This window comes from Triturus cristatus, chromosome 5_2 (assembly GCF_964204655.1).
Source record: "Triturus cristatus chromosome 5_2, aTriCri1.1, whole genome shotgun sequence".
NCBI classification, from domain to species: Eukaryota; Metazoa; Chordata; class Amphibia; order Caudata; family Salamandridae; genus Triturus; species Triturus cristatus.
Window position 1 is genome coordinate 58132638 of NC_140588.1, and position 23028 is coordinate 58155665.

General features: G+C 49.3%; 1 protein-coding gene across 7 annotated transcripts in view; it reads left to right on the top strand.

Annotated features, from left to right (window-relative positions):
* Positions 1–23028, top strand: part of INO80C (INO80 complex subunit C) — a 199107-nt gene that overhangs the window by 72221 nt on the left and 103858 nt on the right. For all 7 annotated transcript variants that reach the window (XM_085606851.1, XM_085606854.1, XM_085606852.1 and 4 more), the window contains one exon: positions 5084–5194. In XM_085606851.1, coding sequence (XP_085462977.1) covers positions 5084–5194 — 111 coding nt within the window. The remainder of the gene's footprint in view (positions 1–5083; positions 5195–23028) is intronic.

Here is a 23028-nt window from a genome sequence, read left to right on the forward strand (position 1 = left end):
GGTTATCAAGTTGGGGGGGGGGGGAGGGGGGGGGTTATAAATGGTACCAATCAGTCATTAGAACGTAGGCGCTGAAGACCAGCTCACGGGCACTCACCGCCCTGCGTGTATTACACACAGTTTCGGGTTCACAGAGGGGGGAATTTCAGTTGGGGGGCTCAAATTGCCATGTAATTGGGCGGTACATGTGGCGGGGGAGGGGGGAAATGTATGTTTGAAGTTATTTGTCTGAAACAGCCAAATGGAGATAGCCGAACTGAAAATATCTTACAAGCTAGCTGGTTTGATCACAGAGACTTACACTGAGTTTAGATAGTGATCAGGGAACTTCGCCGAAAACAAAGGTAGCCACAATAAGTTGTATGGCCTGGAACATTAGAGGGCTGAGTGACCAACGTAAAATTCGCAAAACTGTCCTCTATCTTCAGAAACATAATGTTGGTGTTGCTATATTACAGGAGACACACCTGGCACCTAGGTCAGGACTGATGAGGCAGGAAAGAATGAGGGGCTCCTATGTTGCGCCAAATTCACATCCCTCGGGGGGGGGGGGGGTCTGATATGAGCATGTCGCGGTTCTGGAGTGCAATTTCAAGAGGTGTGCACGGATGACGAGGGAAGGTATGTGGTTGCACGCTGCCATAAAGATCATCCTGATGTGCTTTGGTGGGTATCTATGGTCCGAATTATGATGGCCCTCAATTTTACCCGTCATTGAATAGTAAACTCGCTGCATTTGCAAAATATTCCTCAGCTGTTGGTGGGGGGAGGGATTTAATTGTGTCCTATCACCGGGCTCGATAGATCCAGGGGACCCACTGGAAGGCCAGATGTTTGGCGCTATTGATCGCCACAAGGAAGGGAATACACCCACTGTTCATCGATATGACATTCACACACGTATCAGCTACTGGCTCATCTCGAGGAGCCTTCTTCCTTTCATACATAAATGCACTCACTTACCCCACTCATTGTCCGATCATTCGCCCGTAAAGTTAATATTGCCCCCCGAGTGTTTACAGCCTAGGTTCCTTGCGTGGCGTTTTTCACAATATTCCTTGCTGGACACGGTGTTCCGTGAAAAACTAGCTCAAGCAATAGATAATTATTATCTTCATAAAATCGGTAGTGTATCGAGAATGGTCACCATCTGGGAGGCCTTTAAGGCCTACATTCATGAGGTAACAATCGCTCAACATGCCGGGGTACTTCGGTCCATAAGAGATCGTATGTATGAACTTGAAAAAGGGTTAACCGTGCGGGAGCGTAAACACGCAACGAACGTCCGAGCCCGAAAGGCTGGCAGAGACTGGAGGGAAGAAGGAAGAATATAATGAATTAGAACACATTGAACTAGTCCACCTTTGAAAATATGCCACTGCCAAGGTGTACGGGGAAGAGGAGAGACCCAGCGCCACATTGGCAGCATTGACTCAGCACCTCGCTATCTCCCCTCGGAGGTTAACAGTACAAGACAAGGACGGTATGCAGGTCTGAAAAGCCCCACAAATTACTGAATGATTTTGAGCATATTCTGCAGCACTTTATACCTCACGCGATACTAATACAGATGAGTCAGCCGAGGACTATTTACCATATATTGTCATGAAATGGCTGGCTGACTCCCATAAGGAGCGATTGATAGCCACCCGTCGTCCTACCGAAATTATTGATGCACTAAAAGCAATTCAAAAGAATAAAGCACCTGGGTCTGACGGCCTGACAGTGGCCTTTTACAAGGCATACTAAGATCGTCTGGTTCCCCACCTGGTCAATTTATTTGAGGAAATGACAAGAGAAAGGATAATGCCTGATAATGCCTCCGACGATGCGGGAGGCAATACTGATCATACTATTAAGGCCTGGCAAGACACCCACACAGTGTTCATTATGTAAGCCACTGCCGTTACTTTAACCAAGATACAAATATTTTCGCCGAAATACTAGTGAACAGGATTTGGTGGGCCCAGAACAATCCAGATTCGTCCCTGGCCGTTCCTTGACAAGTAACCTACGTACTTTATTCTGCCCAATCTCTCGAATTGACCATGACACACGTGCGGTGGCTGTCTTCTTGGATGCTGAGAAGGCATTCAACTCGGCTGAATGGTGCTTTTAATTGGCAGTATTGAGACGCGCGGGTGTGGGAGAGGTATTCAAAAAGTTAGTGGAAGAGCTGTATGCGAAACCAGTGGCCTGAGCGAGTAAATGGCATGCCATCTGCTCCAATCGCAATTACAAGGGGCACAAGACAAGGCTGCCCTCTCTCCTCATTACCATACGCTCTTTTGGCTGAACCCTTAGCGTTTGCAATACAGGAATATCACTCCGACCGAGGTATACGATTTCCGCAATATAATTTGACAATATCTGTGTATGCTGATGACACGCTGTTGTACATCAGAAACCCTGAACTTAACTCCAATATTTCAGGAAGTTTAGAGATTTTGGCAGTCACTCTGGACTGCGTATTAATTGGAATAAATCACATATTTCCCCTAACGGCCTCCACTACCCAGGTACAGCAGGACTATCCCTCAAAGTGGACATCAGAACCAGTGCGATATCTTGGGGAGTCCAGGTTCACACAGACCCAGAAATAGTAATTATCGAAAATTATGGCAGGGCATTAAAGCGCCTCACAGACATTGTAGAGAAGTGGATTAAGCTAACTCTGTCATTGCTGGAATGCATAGCTCTTATGAAAATGATAGTGCTACCTCGTTTCCTATTCTTTTTTCTTAACATACCAATTTTACCTCAGAGGTTATTGTTGCGCAACCTGCATACCTTGCTTATCAGGCTGGCCAGGGCCAGTAAGCAGCCTAGGGTGCAGTGGGCCACATTGACAAGACCTTATTCAGCGGGCAGACTTGACACACCAGACCCCGAAAGATATTATAGAGAGGCACAACAAATTCACTCATATGCCTGGATACATGGCCCTCCTAATCTGCAACATTTATATTTGGAAAGAGAGGAGGTGCATCCAGCGGGTCTTCCACAGACTTTACCTCTTAATCCACAGTAGCGATATCATATATTTGGTCTGGTGGGACTTACTGGGTTTCAATTGCATAAAACTGCAGAACTTCAGGGAATCCCATTGCTTTATACTCCTACATTACCAATAGAGTGGTGTGGCTGGTTGCCATTGAGAGAAGATAAGGCGGTTGTGCAGGCACTTCACACATTAAATATAAAGAAGATGGGAGATTTGTTCATAAATGGGGAGGTCCGCACCTGGGAGCAGATCCAGACAGAAACTCCCGATCCATCTCCACTTATTAGATACCGTTACTTTTGAATCAGACAAGCATTACGTGCCCAACTGGGTCACAATATGACAGAACCTTGAGTTTCCTTCATTGACAAACCTCTTGTAATCCAAGACCCCACCCAGTGAGGTATTTCAGTATTATATACACTTGCACGAATCAGTGGTAGCCGAGCCAGACGAAAGTGTGTCTGGAATGGCAGGAAAAACTAGGCATGCACATATGGGAAGAAAAGTGGGCATACTGCTATTCTGTTACAAAAACTATTATGCAAAATGGCAGACACCGGTTAACTCATTTTAAATATCTCCATAGATTCTATTATGCCCCTGCGCAAATAAGGCCTCAGGGAGGACGACAATTGCATGAGGTGCGGGATGATTGGCACCATTCATTCATTTGGCATGGGATTGTCCAGGTGTTAAGATGTTCTGGGCAATGGTTATTAGTGCGCTGTAGGATATAGCAGAGACCCCCTTAATCATCACTCCCTTTGTGGCCCTCTTAGGATACGATAGGGAAGTGCCACGAGCTTCCCGTGGATTGATTGCACTCTGCATGTTACCCGCAAAGCGCAGGGTGGCTCTGCGATGGATGAAAGGTCCGTTGCCTTCACTTGCAGAGTGGTTCACTGATTTATCCTATTTTAATACACAATCTGAGAATTCCAACGCCCTTAGGCCGATAAGTTGCAGACCGTGAGCTATTTGGCAACCGTATCAGGCGTATCTTAGGTTTAAAGCCACGGATGGGGCGGGTGCTGAAAATGAAGAGGGGGACAGAATAGGGGGTGCACCACTAGCCGCACATGCCCCCCCCCCGCCCAGGGAGGATTAGATAATTAAAATGTGAAATATTGGGGGTGCAATATGTTAAAGTTAAATGATTTATATCTAAATGGTCTAATCTAAAACGCAATGTTTATGTAATATGTAAGTTAGCCCTACTGCTAAGTGTCTTCAACATGCTGTTCAGTGACTTAGGAAAAGCTTCTTTGCTTGTCGTCTCAACATATATTTAAGCTGTTTTCTCAGGTCATATATGTCTTTATTAACATGACGGCTACTGTAATGAATTATGTTTAAAATTACAGTTAAAAAAAAAATCTATGGCAATCTAAGACTGGAGTGAGTGTCTTGGTGCTCCAGGAGCCCCAGCAGCTGATGCATATTTTGGGTGCGTTTGTGAAGCCATGTGAACTGGTGTAAAGTCTGTGGTCCGGTGAATGATGGGATTCATCTGTTGTCACATTGTGAATATTTCCTTTCGCTCCTACTTCCCCAGTTCATTCCCATAAGCCCCTTTGTTCCCTTGGGGCATGGTGAATTTTGAGTTTTGCATGGATGGAGATGGCTTAGCTCATAATATTGGGCAACCTTGTAGTGTTATTTTCAGGATGTGTATGTGTTTGACATTCTCTTTATGAAAGTGTAAATTGTTTTAATAAAAAGCTTTTCTGTGCTAAAGGTTGTTCTAATGTTTATTGATATTGACATCCTTCTAGAGATGTCTCTGACTTCTCCGCAACTCAGAGTTTGAAAACACACACACACACACACACTGTAATACTTATGTTTATGTTCAGTCCTTTTCAGACTACGAGAAAGTACAGTATTAGTTTGTACCTGTGCTTTGCAGCTTCCTGTCACTACATGGATTGTATTGTAACTATGTTACAATGCACAAAACCAGCAGTTGTGCTCGTCTAGCTAGTTGATTTTCTAATTCAATCACGGTTTGTTCAAATAATCCGATTCACGTTTAGTTTAAAAAAAATATATATTATTATTGTTCTTGTTTTGCAGAACGTTTCTGTAGAGTCCACAGTTGAGGCTAAAACGCTAGCCATAGATGCAGCTTTGCCACCGGTGGAGCCAGCTGTCAAACTCCTGCCTTTCAAGGAACCTAACTTTATTGTGAGTTAGTAGTAGCTTCTGTTAATGAAAAATGTATTTGATTGACTAAATGTCATACCCATCTTGTTAGTGTGTTGACTCCAAAGAACCCTTTCCTGTTCATCTTCACATCCTTGATTTGCGAATCACTTTAGTATGTGATTAACTGTTTTTCTGCAGTGTTTCACAACTGATAAAATAGCAGATGCTAAGCTCAGCATCTTTAACAAGAAGCTCATACTCTTGTTAGAATATTTTCTAGGGTAATTTGGGATATGATCCATTTATTTATGATGATTCTAGACCCTGGGTATTATTGAATGATTAAAGTTTTGTCTGGGTGGAAGTTGCGTTCTTCTGAATGTTCAATAGAAGGCTCATGTCTATCAGAAAACGTAATGACTAAAGGAGAATGGTTAATTTCGTGTGGCGGGTGGATGGATAGGTGGACTATAAAATGCTAAACCAGCAGAAAAAGGTGGACCTTGATATAATGTGATCTGTCATTTTCCCTGATGACAATTTCCTTTTGAATCAATGAACAGGCTGTCTGTCCTTGAATTTGGCTGCTTCAAGTTCCTTCGTGGATCTTCTCTTTATTTAATGTAAGCGTATTGTGAATCTTTACAAAATTCTCCACGCAGTGATGTTTCTGACCTACCACTTGCCAGTACAGAACATTGAACAACTTAATATCCTAGTATCCTAGTAGTGTTAACTTGTGGTGTCAGTCTCAATCTTTTAGTCCTGACCAGCAAAGATTCAAAAATAAAAGTTGCAGCCTTGGGAACGTGAAGCATAAATGTTTACAAGCAAGAGCCTTTTTTGTTTTTGTTCTTTCTGACACATTACATAATTCCCCCGCTTCCCCTCTCCCCACCCCTCACCCCACATGCCCTATTTATGAAGAGAGCTCTATACTGGCCTAAGTCTGGGTAATCGCATGTTATTAAATCACTGGCTTTCATCATCTAGCTTTAGTTAGCTCTTCTATTGAAAGTCTAGTGGCACGCCTTTCGTTACTGTTGGGAAAGGAAATGTGCCTTGAATTATTATCAGAACGTGTACCCTGACCAAAAATTCTCTGTCAATTATGTCTGTACTGGTTTTTTAGGTCTCGCCTACGCAGCACGCAGGCGCTGCATAGGAAAAAGACCTTTTGTAATCGACACAGCTTTGCAGGCAAAAACGTGCACGCGTTGCATTGCTTTCAATGGCAACGCGTGCACGTTTGACGATTCCCTTGCGGGAGCGAGCTTTGGAGCCATGTGTTAGCAATTATCGCTCCTGGTGCTGCTCGCTCCCGCAAGGGAAATGCTGTCACTTATGCCGACACTGGCCTTCTGTGACTACTTGCTTTGCTCTGCTGCCCTCCTGCACTGTCGCGGACTCAGGTCAATAGTTCACAAACCTTGATTTTTTCAAATGTGGCTACAAAATAACCATCAACGAACTGATTTTAAGTTAACGAAAACATGCCATCATGGGTAAAAAGTTTTAAAAAAATCGGAGCAATCTCCTATGGAGAAAGGTGTTAATTTATTGCTGCAGCGCTAGCAGTGAGCGAGGAACTCAATAAGCGCTATTTCTTTCAGTAAATATGTGTAAAGTAGCATATCTGCATTACAGAAACAGACTTCAAGGCGGTGCACACTCCAGCGCTTCTGTGTGTTTAGGAACGAGATAATAACGAGAGCAGTGCATGTTTCCCGTGGCTCAACAAGTAAGGATCACCCCCCCTCCCTAATTTGAAGGGGCGGCAACCCCTTCCCACTCCAAATTAGAGAGGACAGGAGCAGAGAGGCCACTTTCCTGTGAGTCTGGCCGCTCATTGGTTTGCTTTCATCCTGTTCCATCAGACAGTATGCAGCTGTGTCTGCTAGACATTCTTATCACAAGATGGGAGGGAGCGGTAGGCGGTGTTTTCAGGCAGATCTCTGTCCCAGAACACACATTGTTTTTCTTTGCAGGAGGTTTTTTTTGGTCTTCTGTCTTTGTTTCAGGGTAGCGTTCATGTTTGTGCCTTGAGTGCGTCTACAATTCAATCCGGAAGGACGCCAGACTGTTAAACATTTGATTGCCCCGTGCCCCACCCTCCCCACTCATGGACCTTTAAAGTACTACCAGAGCCCGCCTCTGCATGCATTCTTGGGCACCAAGCACAGCCAACGTGTTTGAGTTACAGTTGGGTGGGGAGAAGAAATAAAGGTGGAATTCTCGCACAAAAACTGTACTTTGTAAGCACAAGCTTTTAAAATTAGAAAGGCTGTCAAAATTTCTTCACAAAGAAGTCTATTTAATAAAATAAAGTTTAGCCTATTTATAACATGTCTCTACTACCCCTCTACTACCCTCTTTTACATCTCGACTACCCTTCTTCTATCCCTCTACTACCCCTCTTCAACCCCTCTACTAACCCTGCTATACCCGTCTACTACCCCACTACTCCTTTACTATCCCTCTACCACCCCTCCTCTACCCGTCTACTATCCCTCTACCCCTCTTCTACCATCTACTACCCCTCTACCTCTTTACTACCCCTCTACTACCCCTCCACCCCTGTACTAACCCTCTACCCCTCTATTACCCCTCCACCCCTCTACTACTCTTCTAACCCTCTACCCATCTACCCCACCCATATAATTACATAACGCATAATAACAAAAGAATAAATGCAACATACATCCCACATAATACCACTCCTTGCAACAAAATTACTTAAAAAAAAAAAACACTTAAGGTCCCAAAAGCGAGACCTTTCGGCAATGCTAATGCTTGTTGATTAATTGCCACAGCGCAGACGACAACCATGTGTGATGCCCTCCCGTAAAATAGATTAATACCAAGAGCCGAATTCTGGCCTGTAAGAGCACCTCAAGTGCACCACTCTGTTTCTGAGAGAGACAACTGTTGTTTTAGAGGATTTAGAACAAGTATTCTTTCCAGCAAAGCATTACAACAAAAAGAGCAAGCCTTTTTAGTATTTGGCTTAGCAACTTTACCTGTTTGACAGTAATGTATGACGTTGTTCCGCCGCCTTTTATCCCGCAGGGAATCGCAACGCGGTTGTTACAACGACCGCGTTGTGATTCCGCATACCATTACTCCGCAAGTCGGAACAACGACTTGCGGAGCGGGGGCGCTGGATGTTGGAATAGTGTAATTTACTATTCCAAACTCCAGTCTGTGCGGACACTAGGGAAGGTGTTGGATTTTAAATCCAACACCTCCCCCCACCCCTCCGCAAGTCGTTGTTCCGACTTGCGGAGTAATGGTATGCGGAATCACAACACGGTCCTTGTAACGACCGCGTTGTGATTCCCTGCGTTTTAAAAGTTTTGGGGTAAACATTGTTTACTGTTTGACAGACCTCTTGTCACCAGTACAAACACCATACAACATAAGTGGCTTTTGGATCAACCCTCTTTAGCCATTGGATTAATTTTGCTAGCAATTGTAACATTTGATGGGCAGTACGACCAAGCAATGGAAAACATCACCCCACAGCATTTCACGGAATGTTACATATTGTCATTGCAGTTCCCATTGGTGATGTGACACTATTACAGCTTCTTCCAGTGGTGATGGCATGAAGTAATAAGTAATTCTGCTGTTCCCACGTCTGCTGGGCTCCACTGTTCTCTGTTACAAACCCTTAATCTGCAGCCCGTAATCATCACCACCCACGCTGTGGTTTGCTCTCTCTCCCCAGCAGCTTCAGAGTGCCATCAGCTGTGTCCCCTGCTGCTGTTCCCTCTTTCAAAGCTTAGCTGATATATGCCTGACCATAAGATGTCCGATGTGTCATACTTTCATTTTAATTTGAAAAGTATCGCCCTCAGGGGTCAACTCAGTGACTCTATTTTCTACTTTTATGGAACCATTCTTTTTATTAAGATCCGTAGTATTGTTCACACCGTTGAGTGCCTACAACCCCGAGGCTGGCAGCGAATAAAGGCTCATTCAGTATTAGTAAACAAAACTACTAAAAAAACAACTAATTTAACCCACCCCCCCCTTCGCCTCCTCCCTGCCAATTCCTCTGCACCAGACTCCTACCCACTATTGGCTGTGAACAATGAGCCTTCTGTTATATTATTTTGTTTGGCATTCTGTGTCTACATTCCGCGGTGCCACTGCCTGCTTAGTGTATGAATAGTAATCGTTTTATTTGCAGCTATTTGGGACATGTGACCTCTCGGAATTCTTTAGAGAAGATCCTTACATAGGATGCCCAGACCTCTGCGAATGTCTCTCCTTTATTCTCCACCACTAAGGACATGCGCTCCATTGCTAATATGAACCAGATTTTATGTAACCATGCTGTGTGATCGAGTTTGGTCATGGTACCCCACCGAGCTAGAATCGCCTGGTGCGCAGCTAGCAGCGCTAATACCATTTCTCGGCCCCAAAAGGAGCCTGAGGGGAAAGTCAGAGAGTTTGGAAGGCCCAGTTTTGTATATGCCAGGAAGCGCGGGATAGGTAAGTTGATTTTGAGATTACTTTTCTTACTCAGAGTAGTATACCTGGATACTACTCTGGGACATTTCCTGTAAACAGGTAAGTAAAATCGTTTTTGTTATTTAGTAAAATTTGAAAGAATTTCTTTAGGCTTTCAAACGTCACACTTATTGACTGTTATATTTTTTTTTTTTTTTTTTTGAAACCATTTATTACAAGACTCAAAAAATTATACAAGTATGGGCCTACAACCTTCCGGCCGGCCGCTAGCAATAAAAGGAGCATACGGTCTACATTTATAAAACACATGGTGCTGCGGCCGAGCATTTACAGGAGATAACATCGTTGCGTGCCACACTATTCAGACCCCAGTATACGGTTCCATTTTAAATTTAAAACACAACAAACACAAACAAACCCACAAGGCAATCCTCAATCGGAATAGCAACACGTGCTCCCCTAGAGGGGAATTCTAGCCATCCATAGGAATCTCAAGAGGGGGGGGAGAGATCAGAACTAGGATTGGGGACACCCAATGCCCAGGTACCGGGGGGATGAGTTGGCTAAGGGGACGGGGCCGGCGACGGATCAGGCAATAGGGGTGGAGCACAGATTCCCCCGCGGTAGGCGTTCCAGGGGCCCCACCCTTTCACCCATGCCGCAGGCTTACCTCTCGCCACATACACCACCTTTTCCCGAAACATGCACCAATCCATATGTTCCTTCCAGGCCGAGACAGTCGGGGGGCTCTGGGATCCCCACAGCTGGGCAATATCACGCTTGACCACCATATACCCCAGAGTCACCCACCACGTCTGCGGCACCGAGTAATCGGTAGGCTCCCACACATTCAACAGGCATCTCCTGCCTTCGGGGATCAGCGCCACATGCGTGACCACTCGCAGCACCTCATGCACACCTCGCCAGAACCCCTCCACTCGCGGGCACTCCCAAAGGATATGCAGAAAAGTCCCCAGCGCACCACACCCACGCTTACACAAACCGTCCTCAGCATAGCCCATACGCAGGAGCTTTGGCGCCGTCATATAGACCCTGTGGAGTATCTTGAGCTGGACGAAACGAAGGCGAGCCGGTATGGCCACCTCTTTCGGGGAGGCCACCGCGGAAATCCAGTCCTCGTCGTCCAGCTCCAGCCCATCGGCTACCCAAGCCTCACGAAGGGCAGTCAGCAAGTCTGAGCGATCGTTGATCAGTTTTTTGTAGATCAGTGAGATCGTGCTGTCAGGGACGTGTCCATCCAGCACTCTATCCTCCAGGGGGGAGCACTCCGGGATGGAGGCAACGTCCGGAAAGACGGAGCCCAGCGCATGCCGGGCCTGCAAGTACCGAAAGTACTCGCTGCCCTGCAACTGAAATTCCGTCTGCAGCATCTCGAACGTTTTAAATCCTCCCCTCGTCCAGAGATCCCCCACTCTGCTGATGCCTATTAAATCCCACTTCTTAAAGCCCTTCGAGGTCCACAAGGAGCCCAACCGCTCAGATGCGTATAGTGGTGACGCCCGGGTCAAACGGTCCTTCCACCCCATTGCAGCATTGGCCGCGTGCCACACTCGCACCATGACACGCGTGGGGCCCGTCAGGCGAGCGTCGGGCGCGCTAGAGTAGAGCGCTCGATTATAGTCACCACCTGGAAGTAGCATCCTATCCATTTCAAACGCCGGGTTTAAGGCTGGCCCATATAGGCCCTGATTAATTGCAGCTAGCTGGGAGGCCCAATAATACCGTTTAATATCCGGGAGGGCAATCCCCCCATCATACCAGGGGAGCGTCAGCTTAGCCAGGGCAATACGTGGCCTCCCGTCCCAGAACAGGCGGCGCTGCAAACTCTCCACTTCGCGGAAGTAGCGCGCTGGGACGAGATCCATCGTGTTCTGCAACGCGTATAGGAAACGCGGCAACGACATCATTTTAAACAATGCCGCCCGGCCGAGCGGCAAACGCCGCCAGCGCGCGACATCCTCTTTCAGACGCTGGAGGGGGGGAAGCAAGTTCCGATCATACCGAGCCTCCGGGTCCAGAGTAATGAAGACACCCAGGTACCTAAATCCCTGCGGGGCGACCTGGATCGGACAGCCCCGCGGGAGGATAGGAGCCTCCCCAGAGAGAACATACACACACGATTTAGCCCAGTTGATGACCAGACCGGAGTTACGACCGAATGAATGCAGAACATCAACTAGTACTATGAGTGATTTACGTGGGGAAGCTAGGTACAAGAGGATGTCATCAGCGTATAGGGATACGCGGTCCTCATACTCGGGGGTCCAGCGGAGACCACGGATGGAAGGCTCCCACCGCAGCCACTCCGCCAGGGGCTCCAAGGCAAGTGCAAAGAGGAGCGGCGATAAGGGGCAGCCCTGTCGAGTGCCCCGGCCCAGCTCGAACGGAGCCGATACTCTTCCGTGCACCACCACCTGCGCCAATGGGCCCGAATATAGCAATTTGACCCAACCGATGAACCCTGGGCCAAATCCAAACTTCGCAAGCATCGCCCAGATATATGGCCATTCAAGCGCATCAAACGCCATGGTGGCGTCTAAGGACGCCAAAATGGCCGGCTCCCGTATAAACGGGGCACGTGCGAGCACACCGTGCAAACGCCGCAGATTAAGGGCTATGTTGCGATGAGGAATAAAGCCAGACTGGTCCTGATGAACCAAATCGCCCACCACGCCGACCAGCCGATTGGCCAGTACCTTAGCGAGAATCTTGGGCTCCGCATTCAGCAGCGAAATGGGCCGATAAAATGTAACCCGGTCCCGAGGCCTCCCCTCCTTGTGGATGACCACGATTGTAGCCAGACGCTGGTCCGGCGGGAGGGAGCCCACCGAGTGTGCCGCCAGGAACATAGCCCGGAGGTGGGGTGCCAGCGTATCCGGTCGTAACTTATACAACTCGATAGGGAGACCATTCGGACCCATGGCCTTGCCGGAAGCGACCGAGCGTATGGCGAGGGCGATCTCGTCGGAGGTGGGAGCGGCGTCCAACGACACCCTGTCCTCCCCGGAAAGGGAGGGCAGCGCGATATCACTGAGCAGGGCAAGGGAATCCTCTTCCGAGCAGGGAGACACCGGGGAATACACCCCATGGAAATAATCCGCGAAGCAGGAGACAATTTCTTCTGGCTCAGTCACACACACACCATCCGTTTTCTCAATCAGCGGGACCACACGATTCGCTCTCTCTTTTTTGTCCAACCACGCTATAAGTTTACCAGCCTTATCACCCACATCATACAGACGCCCCTGTTGCTCTCTACTGAGGCCCCTGGCCGCCTCCGTGACGAGGGCCCTGTAGGCCGCCTGCTTGAGTTGGAGGACATGTAATGCAGCATCCGTAACCCCACCTTCTAAATTCCCCTCCAACTCGGCTATTTCAGCCTCCATCCGGGTCACCTCCTCCCGCTCGCGCCTCCGGGCATGGGAAATAAGGGACAGGGCCTCCCCTCGGAGTACTGTCTTAAAGGCCTCCCATAGCGGTATGGCCGAAGGCACAGACCCCACATTCTCATCAAAATATCGCTGAAGGGATTTAATCAATGCAGCGCGAATGGAGGGGTCGCGCAGGTACCAAGGATTGATTGGGGCCACCCTACCCTCACCCCTCGGAAAGACATCAAAGTGCAGTAGGAGCGGGGAGTGGTCCGAAATACCCCGTGGCAAATGGCGTACCTCTCCCACCCTCCCAACATAGGCCGCCGGGACAAGGACATAGTCTAGTCGTGAGAGACTACCATGGGCTCCCGAGTGGAAAGTATACTGCAGCTGCGCGGGGTGTTTTAAACGCCAGCAGTCCACTAATCCAAATGTATCTAAGAGGCCGGGTAGCCACGCCTGTGCCCGGGGGAGGTCCCTAGGGGGGTGACGATCCAAAGATCCAGATACCACCGCATTGAAATCCCCCCCCACAACCAAAAGCCCCCCCGGAAGGCCAAGGAGAAGGCGCCCAAGGTCCGCAAAGGTGGTCGACTGCAGCCCCGGTGGGATGTATATTGACACAAAGACAACCACTTTGCCCTCCAGTCTTCCCACCAAGACCGTATAACGTCCCCTATCATCGTGGAGCACCTCATCAACCTCCAACGGGAGCGAGTTCTTCACCATGATGCCCACACCCCGTGAGCCGGACGTAAAGCCCGAGTGAGCCACTAGGCGATAGCCACGCCGATTCATGGCGCAGAAGGAGTTACCAATGAGGTGTGTCTCCTGCAGAAAGACTACATCAGGCGAGATTCGCTTCAAAAACTGCAGGACCACACCCCGTTTGATCCTGTCCCCCAGTCCATTCACATTCCAGGATAACAGTTAGTTCCCTACCCCCCATCATATACAAAAGCCATCATTCGTACCCCGGAGAGCACTGTAAAACCAACACAATAATACGTTTGCCTTGTGATAAAAACGAACAACACCCCATCCCTACCCACCCACCCCAACAGAACTCCCCCCTCCCTGCACCCCTGCATGAGCCCAAACAGCCCCCCCAACGTGCAGTGTGCCTGTCGCCCCATATGTAGTTAGACTAACTAAACCCCCTAGAGGAGGAGGGAGAACCCCCAAGAGACCCAACACAACCTCCATAGGAGGGGAACTTACAAAAAACTGACGCAGAATTAAAAGTGGCATCATTTTCGTCCAGAGTGAGGCCCATTATTAGACCCTCAGTCCTGATCCAGCGTGCCGTCTCCCCCCGCCGCCCCCCCCCCGCCCCCCCCGATCACGATCCCCGGGCAGAGTATCCAGCCAGTCCCCGGCCGCCTCGGGACGATCAAAGAAATGCGTGCGAACCTCCACCTCCACACGCAACTTGGCCGGGAAAAGCATGGCATATTTGAGGTTTAGGTCCCGAAGACGGCGTTTGACACCTAGGAAGCTCAGTCTCTGCTTCTGGACCGCTGGGGTGAAATCAGGATACAAATTAACCTCCATATTGTCAAGCTTGACCGGTCCATGCAATCTGGAGGTTTGCAGGATAGCGTCTCTATCCCGAAAATTGAAAATCCGGGCGATGAGAGGTCTCGGAGGGGCTCCGACATTCGGCCTTCCCCCGGGAACCCTGTGAGCCCTCTCCACAGCGAAGAATTTGCTCAGCCCCCGTGGCTGGAGATGGGTAGCAATCAGGTCCTCCACTAAAAGATCCGCCGCCGCCTCCTCGCGTCCCTCGGGCACCCCGATAATGCGGATGTTGTTCCTCCGTGCCCGACTCTCGGAGTCCTCCAGGCGTCGATCCAGTAGCGCAGTCGCCCGACTAAGCCGGCGCACCTCTGTTTGCAAGGCCGCCACATCTGTCGTTAGGCCCGATGCGGTGTGGGCCAAAGACTCTACTTGGTCATTGGTTTTGGAAAGATCGGCCCTCACCAGGCCAACATCCACGAGGACCGAGTCAATCTTCTGCGCCAGTGTATCAAACCGCTGGCCCACCGAGGCCTTCATCTCGGCAATGGCGCCCATAACATCTCGCAGAGTCAAATCTGCGGGCAGGTCTGGGGCATCAGGAGGGCTCTCAGGGGACTTGCGCGGTCCATCGGGCGATCCCTTCTGGAGGGTATAGCGGTCCATACTGTTGGCCTGATGGACGGCGCCGCGCCGGGCCGATTTGGTCTTTGCCTGGTCTCCATCTTGTTTCGTGGCCATGGCCACCAGTCTCCCAGTCGCACCAACCACGTCGTGTAGGGCAGGAAAGAAGACACGAGCTCCGGGGGGGCCCCCTCAGGGCAGCGGGGTGGATCACAGCCTGCAGGCAGGCAGGGTCTCCCAGCAAGGCCACACCACACCAACACCAAGGGCTCCGGGACCCAACCTCGCCAAGACGACAAGGTGGTGCGAAAGCGAAAGTGCGGGGCACGCGAGTCGCCAGGCCCTGCCTGCCGCTGTTGTTCACTTTGTCACTGGATCACCCCACCGCGCAAATCCGGGGTCCGGCGAGGGGAAGGCCGCACACTTCAATCGGTGCTCACTCCGGTGTCCGAGGTCCGATTCGGAAGCGGGAAACGGGTGCCACCTCAGCTCAGGTTCACCAACCTAGTCCCCTCATCCAGGGCAGGATAATGTCAGGATAATCGTAGGAGGTCGCGGAGGTCCTCGGGAGCCTCGCACCTACGCGGCCATCTTGGTTGCGCGCTAGGCTCCTCCCTTGACTGTTATTCTTGAAAAAGTTTCTGTTATCCTATGGAGGAAAATAGTGTTATCGGTTTTAAGGTAAGTATTTGGTAGTGGGAGGTGAGGTCCTGGAGGTAAATGTAAATAATGTAAATGTTGTAGACTTGTAAAGCGCACAGCTGCCCCAGCAACGGGGCGTCCCGGCGCTGTAGACCGCTGGGGAACCCGTCCTGGCTATCCCTGTGAGATGGTCCCTTTCTGGGTATCTCCAAGGTGAAACCAGGCATCCCCGGCGTCTGTGGGGGGCTGTTGTAGAGATGAGGCAAGCTTAATGCCCAGAGTTGCCGAGTGTGTTCCTGGTTAGAGTAGGTACCGAGACGAGAATTATCAAGTCCGTTTTGACCCTGGTCCACGACCCTGCCGCGTCGGGAATTGAACCCTGGTCCCTGGCCGATTCTCTGCTTACGGGTCTGCCGTAGACTCAGGGGTGCCCCAGGGTCAGGGATGCACTCTTGTTACACTCTCAGCGGCACTAGGGCGGCCGGGTGCAGAGTGCTGAGGCCCAATGTTATCTAATGGGGGATAGGAGGCCTTCGGTTGGTGGCTGCTGACGAGCAGGCCACTTGGTTAAAGCTCCTAGACTTTAGCTCAGGGCATTTAGTGAAACAAAGTAGCACCAAAGGTGCACCCTCAGCGGCACTAGGGCAGCCAGGTGCAGGTTGCTGTTTCGATGTCGGGCGCCCTGTTTGCAATGGGGAACCTCCGGTTTTCAAAGGCACTGCAGGCTTGGGGACAAAGATCTTCTGGGTGCGACCACCACTTCGAGAGGTAAGTTGGGGGTTGGTTAGGCACCGTCCGTTTTGCCGCCCAAGTCCGTGGGGCGTCGGGTGCAGGGATGCCTTTTAGGGTCGAATCTTCATACCAGCGCTTGGTTGCGGTTGGGGATTTAGGCTACAGTCGTTGGCTGGAGGTTTGAGGCAAGTCAGGGGTCGCCAGATCTCGGGTTACGATCGCTGGCGGGAACCTCCTAGTGGCCCATGCCCTTTGTAATGCCACAGTGGTATTTGGTTCTCACTGCTTACCATCAAGACAGCCTTTTTAGTGGCGATTACATCTGCCCGGAGGGTGAGTGAGTTGCAAGCTTTATCTTGCATGCCTCCCTACACAATGTCTTTTACAGACAAATTGGTGCTTGACACACCGTGCATCATTCTTGCCAAAGGTTGTGACCCCATTCCATCTGGGTCAATCCATCATGCTGCCCACCTTCTTTGCTCTCCACCGACTCAACCCAAAAAGAGCATTGTCGTTCTCTCTTGACCGCACAAAAGAGTTCCAGGTGGATGACCAACTCTTTGTTGGGTATGTGGGAGCTAAGAAGGGGTGGGCAGTATAGAAAAATACCATCTGTCCCTGGGTCATTCTCTGCATTAAAATCTGCTATACCCTGGCTAAGAAGCAGCCCCCTGAGGGATTAAGGGCCCATTCCACCAGGGGGAAGGCTGCGACTACGGCCTTAGTTTGTGGTATCCCAGTCCTTGACATCTTTCAGGTAGCAACATGTGCATCTTTGTCCATGCAGTAGTGCCTAGCAAAAGTGCAGTCAGGTCCACAGGAATGGGAAGTTTTCTTGTTCGGTCCTGCAGGACTTCCTAGTTTGAGAAAATTGGTCCGCAACCCACCACCGGGATGGAATGGCTTGGGTATCTAATTCAAAGGTAAGAAATCTGCAGCTAGAAGTCTCTATCAGATGAACAAGTTACTTACCTTCTGTAACACATTATCTGGTGGAGCCTCTGTTTAACTGCAGATTCCTTACAGCCCCAACCCTGCCTCCCCTTTTTACGGACTGATTTTGTTAGGGCTAGGGCTACTCTCCTTTTCAGAGCTCTAGTTTTGCACACAAGTACGTCAGTTATTTCTTGGCTCTGCACTTATAGCGTGGAAGAAAACGAGAAGTACTGACGTCCGCGTGGCGCCTATATAGTTACTGCAAAATCATAACACTCTACGGACGACGTCACGCAGAGCTGAATAGAGCTACCTGACGGCGTGCGCAAGGGGTATTGCTCAGCAAAAGTTTCCAGATCAAGCCTGATGCCTGGGAAATTCAAAGGTACGGAGTCTGCAGCTAGGTAGTCTCTACCAGATATTCCGTTACCGATGGTAAGTAACTTGTTCAACATGTATTCAAGGCCCTCCCTTTACTGCAGTATTTTTGAAACGTGCACTGTCAAATTCACCTCCAATAGTATGAAATATTTTGTAGCTCCACTTGTGGTAAAGTCAGCGGGAATTGCTGCCTAACCATTCATACTTTAGTATAGACACCTCTGCCCACTTTGCACATCCCCGGGCCACTTTTGTATTGTAGAAGGGGACGCAGACGCTTGTGCGTCCCCTTCTATAATACCGATGGCACTGGTGCTCTTAAAGCGCCAGCCCTATCAACAGAGGGTGTTCCCTCATTTGCATAGGTGCGTACCCTATGCAAAATGAGGGAATTCCTTTGACTCTGCGCCCGTGCCATCTTACAGACACGGTCGCAGAGTCAAAGAAGCCCTCAGGAGGCGCACTGGCAATGCACCATTTAAAAGTGTGCCTCCTGACAGCAGCCCTCTGCAGAGGGTAAAAGGGGTCCCATGGCCCCACAGGCATCCCCTTGCTGGCGGGTGCAGTCACTGACTGCACTCGCCTGCTAGGGGATCTCTAAACCCTTTTGAAAGTGCAGGTGGTGCTGCATGCACTGTAAAAACACAGAGTCTTTTCCCTGGAGGCATCTCATACACTATAATGGGTCGCATTATCACCGTTTGCACCCGGCGCACCTTTCGAAAGGTGCCCCGGTCGCCAATAGTGATAACTTGTAATACGGCCCCTGTATGTTAGTAATGTTGCACAGAACAGAACCATTTCCCTATTAAAATGTATCCAGCACAGTTTGCCAACTGTGCCTTTTTCACACTTGTCAGACAGACTGGCATTTGTCTCTTGTCATTGGAGCAGTATACCAAAGAGCCTGAGCTTAGACTTTCAATAGCTCCACTTTGGTTCTGACCAACGGTTATGTGAAGCTGCCTCTTCTCCTGTAGTTAATTGCCTGTGCTGTCAGAAGGAAGATTGATCCAGAGCATGTAAGTTAATATAGCTGACCTGCTTTGGACCCCTCACTGAATGGTGGTTGTAGGAGAGTGGAATCTGACTAATGGTTGCCCCCAACTTTTTGCCTGGTATTTAAGTGGTTTTTGACTAGTCTGGCTGGGATCCTGCTATCCAGGACCCCAGCCTATCTGCTTTCTCCCTAAAACGGTTGTGAGTACTCTAGGTACAAACATAATTGGATGCTGGGCATGCCCTACCAGTCCCCTGTAGATGGTACCCTAGGTACCCAGGGCATGGGTCCCCCAGTAGGCCTACCAGGGATGCAGCACTTATTGTGCCACCCTGGGACAGCCACCCAAACTGACACCACCAGGCCACTACTGTAGCCTGGGTAAGGTGGTGCTAGCACCCCTTACAGGGATGTAGGTACCCTATGTCCCATACCTTACAACACATATACTCTCATAGGTCACCCCTATGGCAGGCCCTGGTAATCCTACAGGGCTGGGTGCTGAGGTATGTGTGAGGGGGGACCCCTACGTGAGTAGGACCTCTCTGCAACCTTCGTAAAATTGTTACTGGGTTGTTTGTATAGTAGCCATACCATATACTCTTAACCGCATTATAAGTTATTGCGTCATCGCTGTAACTTAGGAATGGCTACACAGAACCATATCGTGTTTGGTGTCAAACATGAAGGAATCATACCCCCAGTCCAGCCATGGGCATGGGGGCACGATTCCCCCTTGCTAGGAGGGTGATATGGGAAAAGCGGTAGAATTTGGACACCAATTTAAAAGTGCACATGTACCACAAAATGGCTACTGTTCGCCACCTACACGACTCTGGCTGGCTGTTGCTGGGGAAAACCCCAGCCTCGCCATCTGGACAATAGGGCTCCTGTGGCAGGGAGGTGCCAGCACCTCCCCAGACAGGATATGTGGATTGGAACAGGGTGGGTGCACCAAATGTCCTTTCAGAGTTGCACGTAGGCAGCTGCAGAGCCCCAATTCTGCATACACCGCCTGGAACCGGTTCAGGGGCGTCCTGCCCCTCGCCCAGGCGGGAAACACACAAAGGGGAGTGGGTGTAGCCACCCTTTCCCGCCTCTACTCTGATTGGTAGGCTCTCTTTTGGACCATCCCCTAATCTTGGGGATATATGGGAATAACTTTGCCCTAGAGCCTTAGATTCGTACAGGACTTCACAGAACTGACCTTCGACGAGCTGCTGCCCAGCTGACTGAAGAAATCTCCCTTGGGATAAAGGAGTTATCCCCCTGCTTGGCAGGCACCTAAAAGACTACAAGATACCCGGTTGGAACTTCGTTGCTCTCACGACCTTCGACGCCTTCCAGCAACCTCGAGGTGGGTCTCCAGTGCATCCCAGCGTCCTGTGAGTGTGCCCAGCAAGTCTGAGCACCCTGGACCACGTGGGTGTCGAGATCCCCGCATACCCCGAGACACCGGCCACCTCTTGTCCAGCACACGACCCCGACCAGTGGGGAAGTTGTGCTTTGGCCCATTCTTGAGCCAACCTTCAAGCAGCATTTGTGCCGACTCTCAGCTCCCTGGCCCGCTCCGGTGGCCCGTGGGAGCCCTTTTACGCACTCCATTTTGCTGCCTTCCGCGGTCCCTTGTCTCTCGACTTGTGGGCCCTGACGGAGGACAATCTTCTTTTCTAAGAGTTCCCCTGGTTGCTCCAGGCCTGCTCTACGCTCCCTGCAAAGGAGAGCACCCTCAGACCTCGTGGGTCTGCACCAGCAGCTGCTTTGTTCATCTTGCGTGGGTTGCGGTTGCCAATGCTTAGTGGATCCAATCGGGACACTAACACCGCAGCGACCCTCAGCCGACGTGGGACAGTCGCCCTCCAGAAGCTGGCCTTCCTTGAAGCCTCCCGGAGCCCGTGACTGCAGAGCCCAGCTGTACCTTCCACACCTGAAGCACCCTACATCCACGAGCTCCTTCCTGTGAGCTCCCTGGTCACTGTGCTGTGACCCAGACTCTGTCCCCTCTGCTTTCAGGTTCATCTTTGTCTTTTCTTCAACTTTAATCTTCACGACTTCAACGACACTTCCAGCTAGCAGCAGTTTGGACTCCTTTTCCATAGAAAATCAGCCCGCGACCCGACTCCAGAATCGACCTATGCACCCGGCTTCCCTGGGGCAGGTAACAGTGGTACTTCGGTACTTCCGTGGTGGTGGGCTCTCCAAAGCCTTAAGTCTCAAGCCTTAACTTTGTACTGTTGTTAGAAGTGTCCTTAAACCTTAAATATTCAACCGCGACATTCTCCATAGGCTAACATTGCGATCCTGATAGCAACTTCTCGCACTGCACACGCCTCCCGTGGGTCCCCTTCCTCTTAACTGTGGGTGGATTCTTAAGGGGCCAGCGATCCTGAATGCCCTAGGCATTGCCTGTAGAATTGTCGTGGTTCTTATACCACTATTTTAGTATATGGTTTGGTCCCCCCCTGGGGCCCATTGATTTCTGTGCTATTTATTGTGTTTATAAATGCTTGTTTGAAGTGTAACTTTGCCACTAGCCACATAAAGTGACTGTGGGATTCTGTCTAGAATAAATACATATATTTTATATATATACCTGTGTGGGCTACTCTTTCATTTGGTTATTCAAGAGGTTATTATGGTAAAACAATAAGCTTAACACTCCTTCAAGATTTAGCCTGAAGGCTGCTCTCCACAGCTACCACTAGGATAGCTTTCTTTAAAGGTTGTCTTAAACCTATCATCAATAGGAGTCGAATTGGACTGGTGCAAGGTGTCCCTATAACTAGGAACAGCATATGCCAGGCCAACTTCTCACAGTGGTGTTATTGACATCTGGCTTAAGTTAAGGGAAATGTACTGTTGACTGGACATGCACACAGAGAGCGAAATGTTAAGAAAGTTTAGGAACCATACACAACACTGAATCGGGGCTGTTCTAAACGCAGCAAGCGTACACTGGTGTCCCATTTATAGTAAAGCGCACAAAAAATGCTAACCACTTTATATAGCTGTATATTTCAGTTCCTGAAAACCAGAATATATCTTTCTGATTGCCTGCTTCTGTACTCAGTCTGAATTTCTGTGAAAGGAAGGGTGAGTAATGCATTCTTGTGTGAGTCACAGAGCCGCGTATTTCTGATCTCTCAGTATCTCTACCCGAACCTAAATGTTCAGTGTGTAAAGCTGGCTTCTTATTGACATACTCTGGACGATGGAGTTGAAAGGTAGTAGAAATCCAACTGGACCAAGCTATATTGAAATTTTCCAGTTTGTGCTCTGTGCACCCGGCTTTTAGTCTATAGAGGAATACTGCAGCGGGTGGAGGCGGAGAGAAGGCTGGGCACAGACTGGAAGAGTGAGCCTCTCAAAAAGTACAAGAGCAAGAAAAAATCTTGTTTGGTAAAACATGCAAAAATTGGCTGACTTGATACTGAATTATTAAGGCATTGTCAAATAAAACTGCCCAATCCTTAAAAGTCTCACAGTTCAACATCATTAAATGTGTTCAGATGATAATGTACTGACAAGCATGTGAAGCTTTCTTAAATAATCTGTGGGTTAGAGAGCTAGCATTGAAAGTTCCATACAGCGTACTGAGCCCATATTTGTTGGTCTTGTGTGGTACGTGATGCTCCTCATGAAGAAAGTGTTCACATGCGCAGTTCTCAAAATATTTTTATACATTGGCCCCATAATGGCATTTTGATGAATAGACATGTAACTGACATGCCTTCTCACCATAAGAGCTAGCACGAACTATTGAAATAGCATCATAAAAAGATCACATTTCTATCAGGCTTCACACATTATGGAAGCCACAATACAGGAAACATGATGCAAACAAGCGTTGGCAAAGCCAGTAGGTTTATTTGCTAAGTGAAATGCTTTCTCATTAATGGGGGAAGGTAGTGTATGTACTTTAATTTTTGTCTGAAAGGTCAGATTGTCAGCAGTAGTCCTGAGCGAGATGGGGAGACTGTTCCAAAGGCTAAAACAGAATGTCCTTTCCCTCCTACATGGGCATGCATGTATCAACGAGCAGCAATTAAAGCAGAGTGAGCCAAGCCAAGCGATCAAGGTGGGCGTTACAACAAACAAATGATGGACGGAATGCTGACAATGCAGACATTCTCCCCCAGTCAAGAGATCTGGGTTAAATCCAT